This window comes from Panthera leo, chromosome B1 (genome assembly GCF_018350215.1).
Source record: "Panthera leo isolate Ple1 chromosome B1, P.leo_Ple1_pat1.1, whole genome shotgun sequence".
NCBI classification, from domain to species: Eukaryota; Metazoa; Chordata; class Mammalia; order Carnivora; family Felidae; genus Panthera; species Panthera leo.
Window position 1 is genome coordinate 17374560 of NC_056682.1, and position 19059 is coordinate 17393618.

The 19059-nt window shown below is 40.3% G+C and overlaps 1 protein-coding gene across 3 annotated transcripts in view; it reads right to left on the bottom strand.

Annotated features, from left to right (window-relative positions):
• The window catches only part of FAT1 (FAT atypical cadherin 1), a 134721-nt gene that overhangs the window by 60117 nt on the left and 55545 nt on the right, over positions 1 to 19059 (bottom strand). For all 3 annotated transcript variants that reach the window (XM_042934340.1, XM_042934339.1, XM_042934341.1), the window contains exon 3: positions 18257 to 18571. In XM_042934340.1, coding sequence (XP_042790274.1) covers positions 18257 to 18571 — 315 coding nt within the window. The remainder of the gene's footprint in view (positions 1 to 18256; positions 18572 to 19059) is intronic.

The window sequence follows — 19059 nt, forward strand, 5'->3', positions numbered from 1 at the left end:
AGAACCACCAAATCTGAATCTCCACTTATTCAGAGCACGATCTCATAGTTTGTGAGATTGAGCCCCGAGTCGGGTTCTATGCTGGTGGCATGGAGCCTGCTTGAGATTCTCTCTCTCTCTTCCTCTCTCTCTGCCCCACCCCTGCTCGTGCGCTCTCTCAAAATAAATAAATAAACATTAAAAAGAAAAAAAAATCTCCACCTGTGAGGACCCAGCTCAAACAATGTCACAGAGGTTTCCAGACAATCCATCCCATGCTAACCATCTTGGGACAAGAGCTTACAGAAGTTGACAAGAACCCGTGCCCTCTTATTCTAATAGTTTCCTAAACACAGGATCGTTTTTAGTAATTGTAATGATCACTAATGGCCATACTCTGGAAGAAGGTGTATTATCTATTTATCAGAAATACACTTCATTATAGACATAGAGAAATATAACAGAGGACTATGGATTTATCAAAGAAAAAACATCTTTAAGAACCATAATGGGTGGGAATGCAAGCTGGTGCAGCCACTCTGGAAAACAGTACGGAGGTTCCTCAAAAAACTGAAAATAGAACTACCCTACGACCCAGCAATTGCACTACTAGGCATTTATCCACGGGATACAGGTGTGCTGTTTTGAAGGGGCACGTGCACCCCCATGTTTATAGCAGCACTATCGACAACAGTCAAAGTATGGAAAGAGCCCAAATGTCCATCGAGGGATGAATGGATAAAAAAGATGTGTGTGTGTGTGTGTATATATATATATATATACACACACACACACACATATATATATATATGGGTGTGTATGTGTATATATATATATATATATATATATATACACACACACACACACACACACATATACACATACACATACATACACACACAGACACAATGGAGTATTACTCGGCAATCAAAAAGAATGAAATCTTGCCATGTGCAACTACGTGGATAGAACCGGAGGGTATTATGCTAAGTGAAATTAGTCAGAGAAAGACAAATATCATATGACTTCACTCCTATAAGGACTTTAAGAGACAAAACAGATGAACATAAGGGAAGGGAACCAAAAATAATATAAAAACAGGTAGGGGGACAAAACAGAAGAGACTCATAAGTATGGAGAACAAACTGAGGGTTACAGGAGGGGTTGTGGGAGAGGGGATGGGCTAAATGGGTAAGGAGCACTAAGGAATCTACTTCTGAAATCACTGTTGCACTATATGCTAACTAATTTGGATGTAAATTTAAAAAAATAAAAAATAAAACAAGTTAAAAAAAATGCAACAACAAAAAAAGAATTTTTTCACGGTTTGACATTTGAAAAATTAAAATAATCAGAGATGGCCTACTACCCAATTTAAAAATAAAGGTTTAAAAAAAAAAAAAGAACCATAACAGGGGGCGCCTAGGTGGTTCAGTCGGTTAAGTGTCCGACTTTGGCTCAGGTCATGATCTTGCGGCTGGTGGGTTCGAGCCCGTGTTGGGCACTGTGCTGATGGCTCAGAGCCTGGAGCCTGCTTCGGATTCTGTTTCTCTCTCTCTGCCCCTCCCCAGCTGTCTCTCAAAAATAAATATTAAAAAAAAATTAAAAACAAACAAAAACAAGAACCATAATGAACACTACAGAACTTACTTTGCAGAAATGGTCTGGTGAGCCTACATGAAGATTCCTACTGCTCTTAAGTTACTTATTAAAGCCAAAAACATCTCAGAAGCTTCCTCACAAATCTTCAGCTACAGGCCCCAATCATTAAATCCTGTTAGAACCTACATTAAATGAAATGTAGTCTTTCCAACATAAAAAGAAACAACAATCTAAATGGCTAAATCAATTTCCATTTAGCAGCATATTTTCCTTTTTTCTAGAAATTACCTTTTGTAGCACAAACGAATGCTGGTCCCTCCCCCAAAGATACATCCACCCTGAAACCTGTGTGGCTGTGACCTTATTTGAAAACTAGTCTCTCAAGATATAGTTAATTATCTCAAGGTAAGATCCATATTTATGAAGGATCCAAAATTCGACGCGTCCTTTGAAGAGAGAGAGATGTGGCGTGTACAGACGTGGGCCACAGGGCCACATGGAGGAGGAGATACAGGTCAGAGTGCTGCTGCTACAAGCCGAGAAAGTGCCAGGAGCCCAGGAGCCTGAAGAGGCAAGGAAGGATTTTCCCTGCGAAATTTCAGAGGGGGTGTGGCCCTGCCAACACTTTCACTTTTGACTCCAGGCCTCCAGAACTGCAGAGTATACATTCCTGTTGTTTTAAGCCACCCTGTAGTTTGTGATAACTACAATAGCCTGAGAAAATTAATGACCTTTTCATTCGGATATCAAACAAAAACACTGAAAAAATACGAAGGAGTGAGAAGCGAAGGGGGGAGAGAGTGGAGGAGGAGGAGAAGGAGGGAAAATTAGGTAACAATGGCAAACAATTTCATAATCCAAAAAGAACCACTCATACTGGCTCTCTGTATTTTATTACTGTCTTCATTTGAAATATGACTTTATAGGTATCATTCTATCAAGAGTTAATTAAAAGGCAGGTCTTACACCCAAAGATGCTTTGGAGTGGGAAAGTGCCGAATGCTCCAAATAATTCAAATTAATTGTATGCTTTCCCCCAAAAGGCAGGGGAAGCGGGCTCTCAGCTCCAGGGGGACCTCCTACACTAGCCTGGCTGAGAATCACACACAAGCTAAGTCAGCTCCTTTTTTTTTTTAATTTATAAAACATGCAACAAATTGTACATCAGTTGTATCTTTATAATTTTTCGTACTTGTCCCTCCTACATAGTAAAATAGTGAAATAAAAAGTGCCTAAGCATTTTTCAGTAACCCTATTAACAATAATGACAAAAACTAGCTTAATGACTATAAAATACAAAAATCACAATTAGAAAGTTGTTTCAACTAAAAACCAAGATAGAAAACACTCTCTTATTCTGAATCAACCAAAACAACTTCTTAACTGCTCTTTCTTTTCCCTCTTTTTCACCCCCCTGCTGATCTTTTAAGAGTTCACTGAACAAGCACCATGGGCCTCAGGGTACCATGAGAATAATAAGAGAAAACATCTTCAAAAACCATTTACCCGGTAAAGTATCTTTTGTCAGAAAAAATTTACCTGTGTTTGCTCTACATTCGCCACAAGGATCCTCTCCACTTTAGCCATAATGACCTCTCATTCATCTTGCATACATTGTATGCTAAGAAAAAAACAGTAAAATGCCTATTGCCAGGAAAAATTAACATAAACTAAAGAAAAGAAACAGGAGAGGTCATAAGTTAAACAAAAGCATTTTAGCAACTTTATGGGGTATGGATTTTAAATTTCAGGCTCCTGAATAATTTTGTTGTTTTTTAATTTCCATGGTGCGCTACTGAAATATAACCTGCTTTAAGTTAGTTACTACCAAAGAACTACAAGGACTAATCAAACGTATGGACCACAGAAGCAGCAATACAATTAGTACCATTTTATTTTAAGTATTTATTTCGAGAGAGAGCACGTGCACAAGCAGGAGAGGGGCAAAAAGAGGGAGAGAGAAAACCCAAAGCAGATTCCACGCTGCCAGCACAGAGCCCAACATGGGGCTCAAACCCCTGAACCATGAAATCACAACCTGAGCCGAAATCAAGAGTGGGACACGTGACCAACTGAGCCACACAGCAACTCCCCCCCATAAATTAGTATTTCTTTTTTTACTTTAATTTTTTTTTTAATGTTTTGTTCATTTTTGAGAAAGAGGGAGACAGAGTGCGAGCGGGGGAAGGGCAGAGGGAGAGGGAGACACAGAATCCAAAGCAGGCTCCACACTGTCAGCACAGAGCCCAACGCAGGACTCAAACCGAGGAACGGTGACATCATGACCTGAGCTGAATCGGGTACTTAACCAACTGAGCCACCCAGGTGCCCCTAAAATTAGTACTTGTTAAATAAAGTATTAAAGCAAGGAAAGCACAGTGAGACAAGGAAGCAGGAGACCGTAATTATAGAATTCCATGCAGCACATGATTGTCACTCAGTAGAGTTTTCCATGGGATACTCTACCCTACCGATCTGTTCCTGACCAGCTTTAATCAAATGAAAATGTTCTCATTATAGGCTAATTACTGCAATTTACAAAGATCCCAGCTGAGGGGCGCCTGGGTGGCTCGGTTAAGTCAAGCGTTCGACTTCAGCTCAGGTCAGGATCTCGCAGTTCTTAAGTTCGAGCCCTCGTCGGGCTCTGTGCTGACAGCTTGGAGCTTGGAGCCTGGAGCCCGCTTCAGATTCTGGGCCTCCGTCTCTCTGCCCCTCCCCCATTCGCACTCTGTCTCTCAAAAATAAACAAACATTTAAAAAATTAAAAAAAAAAAACCAAAAAACACAAAGATCCCATCTGAAGTCCTGAGGACCACACAGCAGGTTGACAGAGGGCACCTCAGGTAGAAGGGAGAGATAACTTGACAGGAAACAGCATTTCTCTGTTCAAACTTTTAAGAACCTCTTCTAACAGGTGAAATGAAAATCCTATGAATTCCACCGTTTTAAAAATCTGTCGCTCAACTGTAAAATGAGTATTGGGCAGCGACCACATGCTCGGCACCACGTTTGGTTCTAGGAGGGATACGGTAAACGAATATGGGTAGGCCCTGACCCTCGGAGCCCTACACCAAGGCTGGACGCACCCACACGGAAAAGGCAGAGCAGACTCGGAAAGACAGGCAGGGAGGCTGGGCAGTGCTGCCCCAGCCCATTCTAAAAATACAGACCGCCTTACAGGCCAAGAGCGAACCTTCGATTTTTCCTACAGTTATCATTCAACATCCATCCCCTTGGAGCTGCAGACCATGAGCTCAGAGATACTGTGCGCTATTGCGTGGTCTTTATTTAGGTGGTGTTGTAAGATTGCGTTTAACGACAGCCTGTCTCGAGCTCTCCTGGCAGCTGCGGCCATCTGAGCGGCTACTGCTCGTCACTGCAGTCCTGGTGCCGGCAGGATTAGGCTTAGAGCCAAAAATGGAATTCTATTCATAGACTGTCAAGGCTGGAAAGGCCCTCGGAACTCACTTAGTTCCCATAGTTTTCAGAGTCCCCTCCCTAGAAAACCCTTTCAAAATGAAATACTTTTCAGAGTCCCCTAGAAAACCCTTTTAAAATGAATCAAATGACCAATCTAAAGTCACACAGGTAGTGGCTGGGAAGGAATTTATACCCTCAAGTCTCCCAGACTTCCCTTCTGGCTTTAATTCTATTTTACTAGCTGTTTCTTGTTGAAACTTCATGGTATTAAAGCCTAAGATAAACAGGAGATCAAAAGCCAAATGCAATTTATTGGGAATTGCCTTCAACATTCCTTTCAACGTCAGAGCACAGGTAGAGAGGGAAAGACAACTTAACCCATTTTATAAGATTCGCATCACGTTGACAAAAGAAAGCACGTCAATGGAAAATCTTAAAATATCGGTCCTTAAAATAATTTTAACAAATGATACTCAGCAACATATATACATAAACAAAACAGAATGCCCCTGAATAAAACTGATCCTAAGGGTTCAATATTAACAGATTTTAGGAGGCAAAGCATATCCACTTCAATATGCTCAACAAAGTCAAGGAATAAAGCTTTCCCTTCTTTCAGACTTGAAGGATAACACATTTCACTAGAAAATAAAAAATAAGCAGAGGAACAGGTAAGAAAAAATCTACAGGTTCTTCTTTAAAATATGTGCCCATCTTTGAAAGAAGTCCACAAATAGGTAAACTTTTTCCCCCTTCACTGAATTCCAGCCATTGTGAAGTGACCGGCCCTTTACTTCCTTCCTTTGCGGCTATCGAATGTTACCGGAAACGCTTGGAAGTTGTTTGCAGCTGTAGCCACTTCCTATTGCACTTCGTTCGGCCTCCGTTCCAGCCACAATAAAACACCATTTACTTTGAGAAAAAAAAAAAAAAAAAGTAGTCGCAATGTGATGGTGAACTACATGGGCGAGTTCCCAGCAACCCAGCATACCTGCAGACTCAAAAATCACAGAATTTTAAATCTTCGCCACGCTTTAGGGATCACTCCATATAAATTACACACACGCGTGCACACACACACAAACAACACACACACGTGTGTATGTATGTGTATGACTTACCTATGTATAAATACCACCAGATCCATCTGCAGTCAAATAACACACCTTATACCGAACTTAAACTAATTCTACATTAAATAGTCTATCCTCTATGTAAACAAATGGATGAAAAACAGGCCCCTGTATAAAGTGGTCCTCTACAAAGTGTAAGCTGTAATTTGTTACTTTAGGTGTGAATATCTTAACTCAGAATGAAAGAACGGAAAAAAAAAATGCAAGAACTGATCAAAGATGTGATAAGTATACATACAGCTGACTCTGAGAGCTGGGAACTCCAAGCTCTGAAATATTTTTAAAAGGATACAGCAGGACAAAGGAAAAGTGTGAAATCTCAAAACTTGGAAATATTTTATTTTCTAATGACAATGTTTTTTTCCTCAAAGCAGAAGAGATCTAATAGTTTATCATCAACTTGCTAAATTTTATCTGAGATTTTGACCTTGATAACTAATATTGAACTATGATTCTTTTAAAAAATAATTTTAATATCCTGGAGAAACAAAACAGATTCTCTTTTGTAAGCATTCACTGCTTACAGCAATGGGAAAATTTTTCTATTTTTACTTGAAGAATATCAAATAATCTACCCCCTGAGAAATAAACCAACAATTTAACTAGTCCAACTAGTTAACTAGTAACTACATCAACCTATCAAGGGCCAGAAAACTACCTGTTTTTGTATGGCAGGCAAGCTAAGAATGGCTTTTACATTCTTAAAGGACTAGATACAACAATCAAAGAATAATGTATTGTGACAAAGGAAAAGCACACGAAACTCAAATTTCAATGTCCATAAATAAAGTTTTATGGGAACACAGCCATGCTCATTCACGTCCATATTGTCTATGGCTGCTTTCAGTCTACAGTGACAGAGCTGAATGGCTGTGACAGAGACTGTATGACCCGCAAAGCCTAAAATATTTACTACCTCGCCCTTTACAGAAAAAGCTTAATGGTGTTTGCAGTCCATGGTTAATAAAAGTAAGTTTAAACATCTAGTGTTATTTAGAAGGTTCCTGCTTTTCGGCCAGAAGATATAAAATGTTTTTTAATGTTTATTTATTTTAGAGAGAGAGACAGAGAGAGAGAGAGAGAGAGAGAGAGAGAGAGAGAGAGAGAGAGAGAGAGGGAGAGGGAGGGAGAGGGAGAGAGAGGGAGAGAGAGGGAGAGAGAGGGAGAGAGAGGGAGAGAGAGGGAGAGAGAGGGAGAGAGAGGGAGAGAGAGAGCGCGTGAGAGCGCATGCTCAAGCAGGGGAGGGGCAGAGAGAGAGGGAGACACAGAACCCGAAGCAGGCTCCAGGCTCTGCACTGTCAGTGCAGAGCCCGATGTGGGGCTTGAACCCATGAACTGAGAAATCACGACCTGAGCTGGAGTCGGTCACTTAACCGACTGAGCCACCCACCCAGATGCCCTGGCCTTAAGTTATTAGAGAAGATTAGCCTAAAGAGCAACTATTATGTCACACAGGAATTCCTCAATACAAGAAAAAAAAAAAAGAGAAGGCACAGAAAAACTGGCTCCCAAACCATGTTTACATCCCAGACCCAAGGGCACACCAAGTGAACATGGGGCTGTGCTTCCAGAAGCAGCAGTCACGGAATTTATGTCTTTCTGGCACCGACCCCCAGGTGACCTTCACCTCTCTGAAGTCATGTAGTTATTACAAAATGGGGAAAAGACAGATGGGGAAGACAGCAGACTCTTGGTTTGCAGTCTGTAGCTGTCTCACAGGGTTTCCTATAAAGATTATGTGAGGTCGCCTGTAATATACGAAGCACAATGCACATAATACATGATAAGCTGTGCTTGTCACTGGCCCTGTGACTCCTAACGAAAGTTTTGTTCCGGCCTGATCTAAAAGTGAGGTCAAGGGATGGCGGCAGGGTGGAAAAGTGGTACAGGAAAGATCAGAGAACACCACAGAAGGGTAGCAAAAGAAGGAAAGCCACAGTTTGCTGGTTTCTCTTTGGCGGTCTTTTTCAAGCTCAACTCTCAAAGGTAACAGGCATGAGCGAGCCTGATGGAAATCAGCCCAAAGAGACAGAACCAGCAGGATTTACAAGATTCAAACTGTGCAGTGTGCTCCAGATCCAATAATGAGAAGAAATCAGCCACCGAAAGAGGTGAAATTTTAACTCTATAGAATTGATAAAGGAAAAGCTAAGAAAACAGCTGAAAGCCGCCAAATCATTTTTAAACCATTTAAAATTCCAAGTGGATGGAAACAGATCCAACAGCTGTCAAAGAGCCTAAACCCTTTTATGATGCACATAGAGACAGAGAGAAATCACATACACACATACACATTTTTTCGAAAAGGATGCCTCTATTTTCACTTAACATTTCTGATGCATTTATTTTTAGCCATAAAAAATTCCTTTTCAGTATGTTTGTTCCCAAACAGGAAGATGCACATCCACAAATGCGAAGGTATAAAAAATAATACATTTACTAGACAGCATAAAACCAGGGGTTCAGCAAGAAGGGTGGTGAAATTGACATGGACATGGGCATATACTCCTGCAATAACGTGGCAGCCCACTGATACAGTTATTCTCCTAAAGCACGGTATCTAATACTGTTACAAGAAAAACTCCAGATGAATATCACTATGTATGCTGTGCTGGTACCCGCTGAAAAAGAGGAAAAAAAAGAGTAACATGTCTTCTTGCTTGTTTAGGAAAAGAAACTATAAACACTAGTTGCCTCAAAGTGTTTCAAAATGTAGATTTTCTTATTATTCAAGTTCGGTGAGACCAACATGTCAGAGGAGAGCACTTTCACTATTAACAATTCCTACAAGGAAGGGAGGCACCATACCACAGACGGGGTGCCCAGGGCCACACTGGATTGGCCAGGAGGAAAGAAAAAGGAGAAAGCTGGGGTGGGGGTGGAGGGGTAGGGGACAAGAGATTTTGTTGTGGTTTCTACAGAATACACAAGGCAAAGCAGGAAGAGCAGGTTTAGACTGGAGAGTCTGAATTACTTCAGCGGGCTCTGGAGAGGGCTGAACAGGTTGTCTGGTACCTGAACCTGGGACGATTGGGGAAGGTGCATGGATTGTGGCTCCATAAAGGAAGGGATTCCAAGTACGGGTTCTGGATCGGCTAGTGTGCATATGAAAAGTGGATCCTTGGGAATCTCTAAAAGCTGGCTAGTCCTGACAGGTGCAGTATCTACCCAGGTCAGAGACTGGGCATCAAGAATACAGAAAATAAAACATAGTTAATATATTAAGGAAGAAAGCAGATCATCTACGGAACTGAAAAAGAAGAAAAATTTTTCACTGGGTATCTTTTTGTACCTTTGGCATTTTGGACTCTGAATGCACTACCAATTTGTAACAAGCAATATAATTTATGAAGTATGTTATCCACACACAGGCACGCACGCATGTACACACACACCTGCTTTCCAGTCTCGTAAACGGTATATAGTGAGAACAAGTGGGACTGGCCAGAACCTGAGGATCACCATTCTGAGCATTAGGCACAACACTGTGACACATTTTGTGGACAGAAGTGTATAATGACCTGTATTTCTACCAACTCCAGAAACACACCCAGGATGGTGCCAAGTTTCTGTTTAAGATAAACCTAGAAACTTTTTTACTCCTTAAAACCACAGACAAATTTGGTTAAGAACACTCGTACTACTTAGTCAATGTATATATACAGTATATACAGTATATATATACTTTATATAAGTAAAGTATATATATACTTTAACAGTATATACAGGCTTATTAGCAGTTCTAAATTGAATAAGCATTTATATATATATTTATTTATTTTCTAAGGTTTTTTTTTTTTAATGTGTACTTATTGAGAGACAGTGAGAGAGGGGGAGGGGTGAGGGAAAACACAGAACCTGAAGCAGGCTCCAGGCTCTGGGCTGTCAGCACAGAGCCTGATGTGGGGCCGGAACCCACTGACTGCAAGATCCTAACCTGAGCTGAAGTCGGACGCTCAACTGACTGAGCCACCCAGGTGCCCCTGAATAAATATTTTTTTAATTAAAAAGCAAAAGCTGAACTTCTGCTTCCCGCCATGGGATCAGATTTACCCTCCCACATGAAACAAGCAGACAAAATAAATGAAATAACAGTTTATGGGACACCAGCTATCAGAAGAAGACAGTCACCCCCTGAGATGGGAAACCAACAGGGCGAGACTGACAGATAGCCCAGCTTATAGTGTCAAGACCATTTCTAGACAGTTTTCACTCCTAGGTGAAAACCGAAGAGAAATGGAAGTACATGCCCACACAGCGGTTGATTCTCAAATGTTCATAATAGCTTTTATTTGTAATAGCCGAAAAGTGCAAGAACACAAATGCCCATCGACAGGTGACTGGATACGCTGCAGTGCACCTATGCAAAGGATTTTAGCAATAAAAAGGAATATACTTTGGGGGCCTCTGCATGGCTCAGTTGGTTAAATATCTAACTCTTGGTTTCAGCTCGGTTCTTGAGGTTGAGCTCCACACTGGGCTCCGCGCTGCCAGTGTGGAGCCTGCTTAGGATTCTCTTTCCCGGTTCTCTCTGCCCGTACACGCTCTCTCTCAAAATAAATAAACTAAAAAAAAAAAAAAAAAGGCAACATGCTTTTGGTACTCATTACAACATGCATAAATCTCAAAGTAAATATCTAACTACAAGAGGCGTTACCAAGAAAAGAGTAGCTACTCCAGTAGTCTATTTACATAAAATTTTAGGAAATGCAAACTAATACATAGTGACCAAAGCGGCCGCATGGAGCGGGCAGAGAGGAGCTGGGTGGGTGGGGATACAAAGAGCTGTAGGGAATGTTCTGGAAGAGATGGACATGTTCACGGCAATGGTTTCACTGTTCTATCGCTAAGGCAAAACTTTTCAAATTGTTGACTTTAAATATGTGCAATTCACTGAAGGTCAGTTATACTTCAACGCAGCTTTTTAAAAATAAAGAGTAATATCTGTTTGCATCCAAAACTTGAAAATGCCAAATATATAGATAGGAGAATAAAACCATGGTCTTTTCTAAAGCATGTGTACATGAATCAAAGTAACACTTCAAAAATTACTGCCAATTATAAAAATAGCGTATCACTCCTCAGAAGTTAAATTGTTAATATTAAATAAAAAGACGCTCTGCTCGGGTGTTTTCAGCTTGTGAATAATGAAACCTGTGAAGTGCACACTGGTCTCTATTGTTCAGGATTCCCGTTCTACTCTGTCCTTGACGTGCCACCGGACGAAGCCGTGACACGTCTGTCTAGGCTCAGATAATCTAGCCTTCTATGCTCTTTCTCTCTCGCACTTCAGCAACCACAGAAGTTATGTTAAAAGAAGCAAATATAACAAACAAAAACAGGCTTTTAAAGACAGAGGACTGATAATTGCCAGAGGGAGGTGGGAGATGGGTGGGAGGGGGAAAAAGGCAAATTTACCCTGATACTGGACACAAGCAAAAGAAAGTTACAAAAATTCACGGCGTCAACAAGCATAAAACAGAAAAAGAAAACAGATCAAATCTCATCTGCTTGTACGCCCTGACAAAGAACCCCCCAGTCCCCCTACTTAAACAGTGTAAGAACCATCTGAGATGCAGAAACACAGTTCCTGCCATAATCACGCACAAAACCTTTGGAAGAAAAAAAAACATTCAAAAGTGTTCATTCAAACCTGCCATTTAGAACCCCAATTCAGATGATCAAATCCAGTCCTCGGAAGGATTTGTGTTTTTCAAAACAAATATTTTGTCATACCATGAAAGGAGAAACAGATACGGCAGCCAGGTTTCCCTTCTCTCCAAAATGACTTAGAGAGGTCATCAGACTCCTATTTCTACAAAACGTTCAAAGAATTCCATACGTGTTCTTGAAAATAGGTCATTATTTATAAAAATAACATAAATATGATCTTTTAAACCTTATTCTGGTACTGAAGGCTTTCCACCAAGTGTAGCCAACCCCCACATCCTCATCTAACTTGATCTCTTGGCCGCTAATACTCATCACATCACCGAACTGTCCCCCAACGTGACGAACATCCCTTACCTCCTGTGCAACCATCCATTTTCACTATCTTCAAAATCAGCTCAGTAACTTGCCCAAGGGGCCCCACCCTCCCAACTGCACCTACCACATCAGGCAGCTCTCACCTCCCAAGGGGTGTTTATCTGAACCCACGGCAACATCGCCCTGGTTGCCTGTTCCCACAGGTTTCTCTTTGCCACTGCACTTAGGCAGACTATCAATTTTCAAAACATCGCTTAATGCGCTGTATACAGAGGAGAGGCTCAGTAAATACTTGATGTGAAAACAAATGACTGAATGGCAGTGAACTGGGGCTTTCTCTGGTCTGCTGGACATTTTGATAAGCACCAGGGTCCTAAATTTACCTTCACCACTAAGGAGCAAGTAGATTCATTTTATTCCATCAAATGTGTTTATCCTTCATCAATTTACTTAAATCTTGATTATCTTACACACAGTGAATAGAGCAAATGTAGTACACACGAGCACAAGAGGTGGTGACATCTCTCCCACAAATGATTCTGAGTGCTCTGCACGCACAGACATCCTGTAACAGGCGTGCAAAAATCACTAATCACAAGACAGAAGGACCAGGAAGCCAGTTTTCCCCATGATTCCGGGGGGGGGGGGGGGGGCGCGGGGGGAACAAACCTCACTACCGCCCAGATCTCTTGATTTCCAGCCCAGTGATTTTCTCACTCAGCCATTAATTATTAAGGAACATGATTTAGGGTCTCCAGGTGGTGTTATGGTTGGTAAATCAGGAGAACTTTCTTCTAGTAGACTCTTTCATCAGCTTTCACAATCTGGCCTCCAATAATACTGATCTACCCATTAAAAATAGGTCTGCTTTCAAAGTTTTGAGCCAGATGTATACTTTGAAGCATTGCAGTTTGGGCCCTGAGGATCATACTCAAATTTTCTGCTGAGTTGGGGGAACAGAATCATCTGGAGACAGGCTTTGTAAGGCTGTATTTAATCTTTAATAATGCCCAAGTTAAAATATGGTTATTTCTTGATCATCAGAGACTTTACATGATCTGTGAAATAGTCAGACTTCTTTACTAACCATAGTTTGTAATATATCTCACAACAAAATCTTTCTTGTGTACTAACTACAGTTACTCCCTACTATTATCGGTCTTCAACTCATAAAAAAGTAAAACCTCTTTGGAATCCTTATGAACTTCCTCCCCCTGTCCCGGCAGCAGGATGCATGTGCTTCCCACCCAGGGGTTCAGGAGCTAGCTGTGGACTCCTGGAGGGGATTTATTCTCCCTGAAGATCAAGAAGTCGTCTCTGCAGACATCCCCTCCTAGGAGCTGTCAGAATACAGAGATGTTAAGAGAAAGCAGCAATGCCACATTAATCACATTTCAGCAAGACATAACACCACAGCAGAGGGATCTTCCTTTGAGCGGCCCCCAGAGATAACGAAGGCTTCAAGGCTGCCCACAACAGCTCTAACCGACATCACTTCTTTACGTTTGCCTTCTTCTTTCTCCAAAACTATACTTTATGCCCAGACCTACAGTACTGGCTCAGGTATTCTAAAGGACATTCATTGCTTGCTGGTTAGCATGTCTCCTTATAGAAGATTTGCCCTAATCTAGAAGGGGGAGAAGAGACAGGAAAAATGAAAGCCTTTTAAAGTTTAGTTCACAAGCAATTTTAAATTGGGGGAGTTATATTCCTGAATTATCACAAGGCTTTAACTTGTAGATTTCGCTGTCTCCCAAGGTCTGTGAACTCCCCTGCTTCCACGCAAAGTTTCTTGACTCTGAAATCCTCCGCAGAAATGTTTATAAACTGCTAATCTTTCTTCTTTTGTATCTGACAGTGCCTGCTAAATTTTTAGCTCTTAGTTCTCTTTCATTTTATTTCACAAAAATGAAGCTAAACTTGGTTACCACTTGTGCAGTAAAAAACGTATGCAAGTATGCTGTTTAAACAAGTCTGTGAGGAATCATTTACAGACACTCATTCCAGTCTTTATGTTCTTGTATAATCTCTTAGCCTTTTTCATAGGCTCAGGGTCCTGCACCCTATGCCCTAATGCTTCCGAAACATAGTTCTGAGATCCCACTTCTCTTTCTATGGTTAAATTTGTATATGGCCCAATTATTCTTTTTTAATTTACTTATTTTTTGGTCTTTATTTTATTCATTTTTTCATCATGATAAATGTACTCTTTAATCCTCATCACCTACTTCACCCACCCTGCACACACCTCTACTCTGGTAACCATCAGTTTGTTCTCTATAGTTAAGAGACTATTTTTTTGTTTTTTTTTTTTCTTTTCCTTTGCTCATTTTGTTACTTAAATTCCACGTGAGTGAGATCATATGGTATTTGCCCTTCTCTGACTTACTTAGCTTATCATGACACTCTCTACCTCCATCCATGGTATTGCAAATACAATATTTCATTTTTCATAGTGAATTAATATTCCTGTGTGTGTATGTATGTGTGTATCACTTCTTTATCCATTCATCTCTCAATGAACAATGGGTACCTTCCATAATTTGGCTACTGTAAATAAAGTTGCAATAAAAATAGGGGTGCAAGTATCCCTAGTGTTTTTATATTTTTAGTGAATAAGTGTTTTTGTTGTTGTTGTTGTGGTTTTGTATTTTGGGGGGAAATACCCAGTAGTGCAATTGCTGGATCATCGGGTGGTTGTATTTTTAAATTTCTGAGGAACCTCCGTACTATTTTCCACCGTGGCTGCACCAGTTTACATTCCAACCAACAATGCCAGAAGGTTCATTTTTCTCCGCATCCTTGCCAACACTTTTTGTTTCTTGTGTTATTGATTTTAGCCATTCTGACAGGTGTAAGGTACCATCTCATTGTACTTCTGATTTGCATTTCCCTAATGATGAGTAATGTTGAGCATCTCTGCATAGATCTATTGGCCATCCAGAGGTCTTCTTTGGAGAAATGTCTGTCCATGTCTTTTCATTTTGTTAACTGGACTATTTCGTTTGGGGGGTACTGAGTTGTATCAGTTCTGTACATATTTTGGATACTAGCCCTTTATCAGATAGGTCATTTGCGAATATCTTCTCCCATTCTGTAGGTTGCCTTTCAGTTTTGCTGTTTCCTCTGCTATACAGAACCTTTTTATTTTGATGTAGTCCCAACAGTTTACTTTTGTTTCTGTTTCCCTTCCCTCAGGAGACATATCCAGAAAGGAACTGCTATGGCCCATGTCAAAGAGGTTACTGTCTTGTGTTCTCTTCTAGAATTTTTGTGGTTTCTGGTCTCAGATTTAAATCTTTAATCCATTTTGAATTGATTTTTGTGTACTGTATAAGAAAGTGGTCCAGTTTGGACAACACCATTTGTTGAAGGGACTGTCCTTTTTCCTTTGAATATTCTTTCCTGCCTTGTTGAAGACTGACCGTATAGTTGTGGGTTTCTTTCCGGTTTTCTATTCTGTTCCATTGATCTGTGTGGCTATTGTTGTACTGTCAAAACAGTACTGTTTTGATTACTACAGTTTTGTAATATAACTTCAAGTCTGGAACTGTGATGCCTCCAATTCTGTTATTCTTTTTCAAGATTGCTTTGGCTATTTGGGGTCTTTTGTGGTTCCATACAAATTTTAAAAGGACTGTTCTAGCTCTGTGAAAAATGCTGTTGGTATGATAGGGATTGCATGAAATGTGTAGACTGCTTTGGGTAGTATAGTCATTTTAGTAATACTTGTTCTTCTAATCCATGATCATGTAATGTCTTTCCATTTCATTGTGTCATCTTCAGGTTCTTTCATGTTTGACATGTGTTTGACAGTTTTCAGAGTACAGGTCTTTCACCTCTTTGCTCAGTTTTATCCCTAGGTATCTCATTATTTTGGGTGCAACTGTAAATGGGTTTGTTTCCTTAATTTCTCTTTCTGCGGCTTCATTATTGGTGTATAAAAATGCAACAGATTTCAGTACATGGATTTTGTATTCTGTGACTTTACTGAATTAGTCTATCAGTTCTAACAGTTTTTTGGTGGAGTCTTTAGGGTTTTCTATACATAGCATCATGTCATACCTGCAAATAGGGAGAGGAGAGTTTTACGTCTTCCTTACTAATTTGGATTTATTTGTTTGTTGTCTGATTGCTGAGGGCAGGACTTCCAATTCTACGTTGAAAAAAAGGGATGAAAGTGACAGCCTTGTCTTGTTCCTGACCTTGGGGGAAACAAGGACTCATCAAGGATGAGATTAGCTGTGGATTTTTCAACCAAGGACTTTATTATGTTGAGAGATGTTCCCTCTAGATCTACTTTGCAGAAGGTTGTTACCATGAATGGATGTTATACTCTGTCAGTTCAATCATTCTTAATAATTAATTACTAGGTTTATAAGTATCCAAACCTCACTCTTATTCTCTAGCAGAGACACATCAAAATTTAGCCAAAGAGCTAGACCATAATTAACCCAAGTAAAACTAACTCTCATACATTCAAAATAAATCTCGTACTTACATTTAATTTTCAACAATCAAGACAGACTCTATGAACGACAACGTTTAATTTTCAACAATCAAGACAGACTCTATGAACGACAAAAGGTTTAAAAAAACCAACATTTTAACATGCTTTTTAAGAGACAATACATACATACTGATCTACCTGGTATCTTTGTACAGTCATTTTGGTACACAGATGCTGACCTCAAGCTTCCTTCTACCTTAAGAACTGCTTTCTTTGGGGGCAGCTGGGTGGCTCAGTTGGTTAAACATCCAACTTCAGCTCAGGTCATGATCTAATGGTTCGCGAGTTTGAGCCCTGCATAGGGCTTTGTGCTGACAGCTCAGAGCCTGGAGCCTGCTTCGGATTCTACGTCTGTCCTTCTGTCTACCTGTGTCTGTCTGTCTGTCTCTCTCTCTCTCTCTCTGCCCCTCCCCTGCTTGCTTGTGCTCCCTCTCAGAAATAAATAATAAAAACATTTTTAAAAAATTTTTAAAAAGAATTGCTTTTAAGTTTAACAAAGAACATTATGAAATAAGAATGGTAAGGATAGGAGATAATGGTAAGGGATAGCAAAGACTGGTAAGGAAGCAGAGAATGCCTCCTTAATTTTGATTTGTGTTTATTATACTTCCTTAATGTATCAAATAGACAACCCAGTGACTGAACAGGCCAACTCACCTAGAATAAGGGAAGACAAAATTAGCAAACACAGGATGGAGGTATGCACATATATTTCAGCCAATCCTCCCCTTCAGAATGTTCTGTTAACCACATTCTACCATAAAGTGCCACATCACTGAAACATCCCGAAGCTCAAAGGCCAGTGATCTATTTGATAAGAAGTTTCATTTCCTGCAAATAAATCGTCTTCTCAATTCATATGGTGGTTCTGTTTTAATGGTGATCAAGAAATCAACGAGTACAACAAAAATGATAGCTACATGGAAGCTCTTTTTCGTGTGAAATAACGCAAAAAAGAAGCAAGAACTAAGAAAAAAACAGAGGCGCTGTCAAATCTGTAAAAGAACAGAGTAAAAGTTGACAAGGATTTTGGAAGAGGATTCTGGAGTTGAGGAGCTACCCACTTAGAAGTAGGGGGGGGTTAGACACTGAGAAAAGAGAAAGGAAACTTGGTGTATCAGTTCAGGAAAGCAACTGCTGCCAGTCTGAAAATTGCTTAATCTTGATCCCCTACTGCCTACAGAGACAGAGCACTGCTTGATGGAAAAACTCCAAAACCACACAGAAAAATACTGAATTGTCAAATAAATTCCTTTGATAATTCTTCATAAAAAGCAGAGTTCAGAAAATGGGAATACTTAGCGGCAGCACAACTTGCAGGAAGTTTAGGATGTATCAATAATTTAGGAGCTGTTACTGAAACACTGTATTTGTTTTTTAACCTGGAAGTGAAATTCTACTAATGAGCAAAGTCATAAAATAGCTTCATAAAAACAATTTCAAACAATTTCAAAAAGAAACACAGCATTTGGACTAAATTTTCATCAGGAAATAAAGCCTTGTTTTGAACAACCTGAAAAGGAAACAATTTACAAAAATAAAGTGGTAAATTAAGAAAATTCTTCATTTCCCCATATCAAGAAGCGTAAGCATGAACCTTTCACATAATACCATTAACACATACCTGTTTTAGGATGTATTGAAAAAAATCCTTGTGGATTTCCACTTGTAATTTTGTAGGTCAGCTTGTCATTAGAGCTAGAATCTGCATCAAATGCCTCTATTTGGACCACAGATACATCCTTGGGAGAATTTTCTATTATTTCTGGGTAATAAACAGGCTCTGATGTCTGTGGGGCGTTGTCATTGACGTCCTCGACCTCTATGTAGATCTCTATAAACGATGAGAGAGGCACGACACCCCGATCAGCTGCATAGACTGTTAGCCAGTAATGGGAGGTGGACTCCCGGTCAAGTCCGTCTGAGGTCTCTATGACACCTACAGAGAAAGAAGAAGACACGTCAACAACAACCACAAACTGCCACTTTGACCAAGTGTCAACCTCACTAACAACTCTCACTTAGCAAAGTCTTATGTGTCATCAGAGCCGCACGACCCTGGGCAAGTTGTCTGACCTCTCTGTGCCTCTGTTCCCTTCCTATAACATGGAAATAATTAAACGAACTAATACACACATTAACAATTAGAATAGCGTGTGGCATGTAGTATCGGCTATAAAGTCTCTGTCATTGTTGGTTTTAGGTGTCGGGCACTATGTGGACACGATACAAATATTCTATCCATTAAGTGTCCAAACAACCCAGCGAGATGGGCACTGAGAGACCATCTAATGGCCCGATGCTCTGTTTCCACAGATGAAATTTATGACCACTTGAGATTTGCTGATTTTCCCAGAGGTTCCCAGAGAAAAAAATCAAAAAGCTGTGGCCCGGATCAGGGTCCCCACTCTCTAGCACCCCGGTACC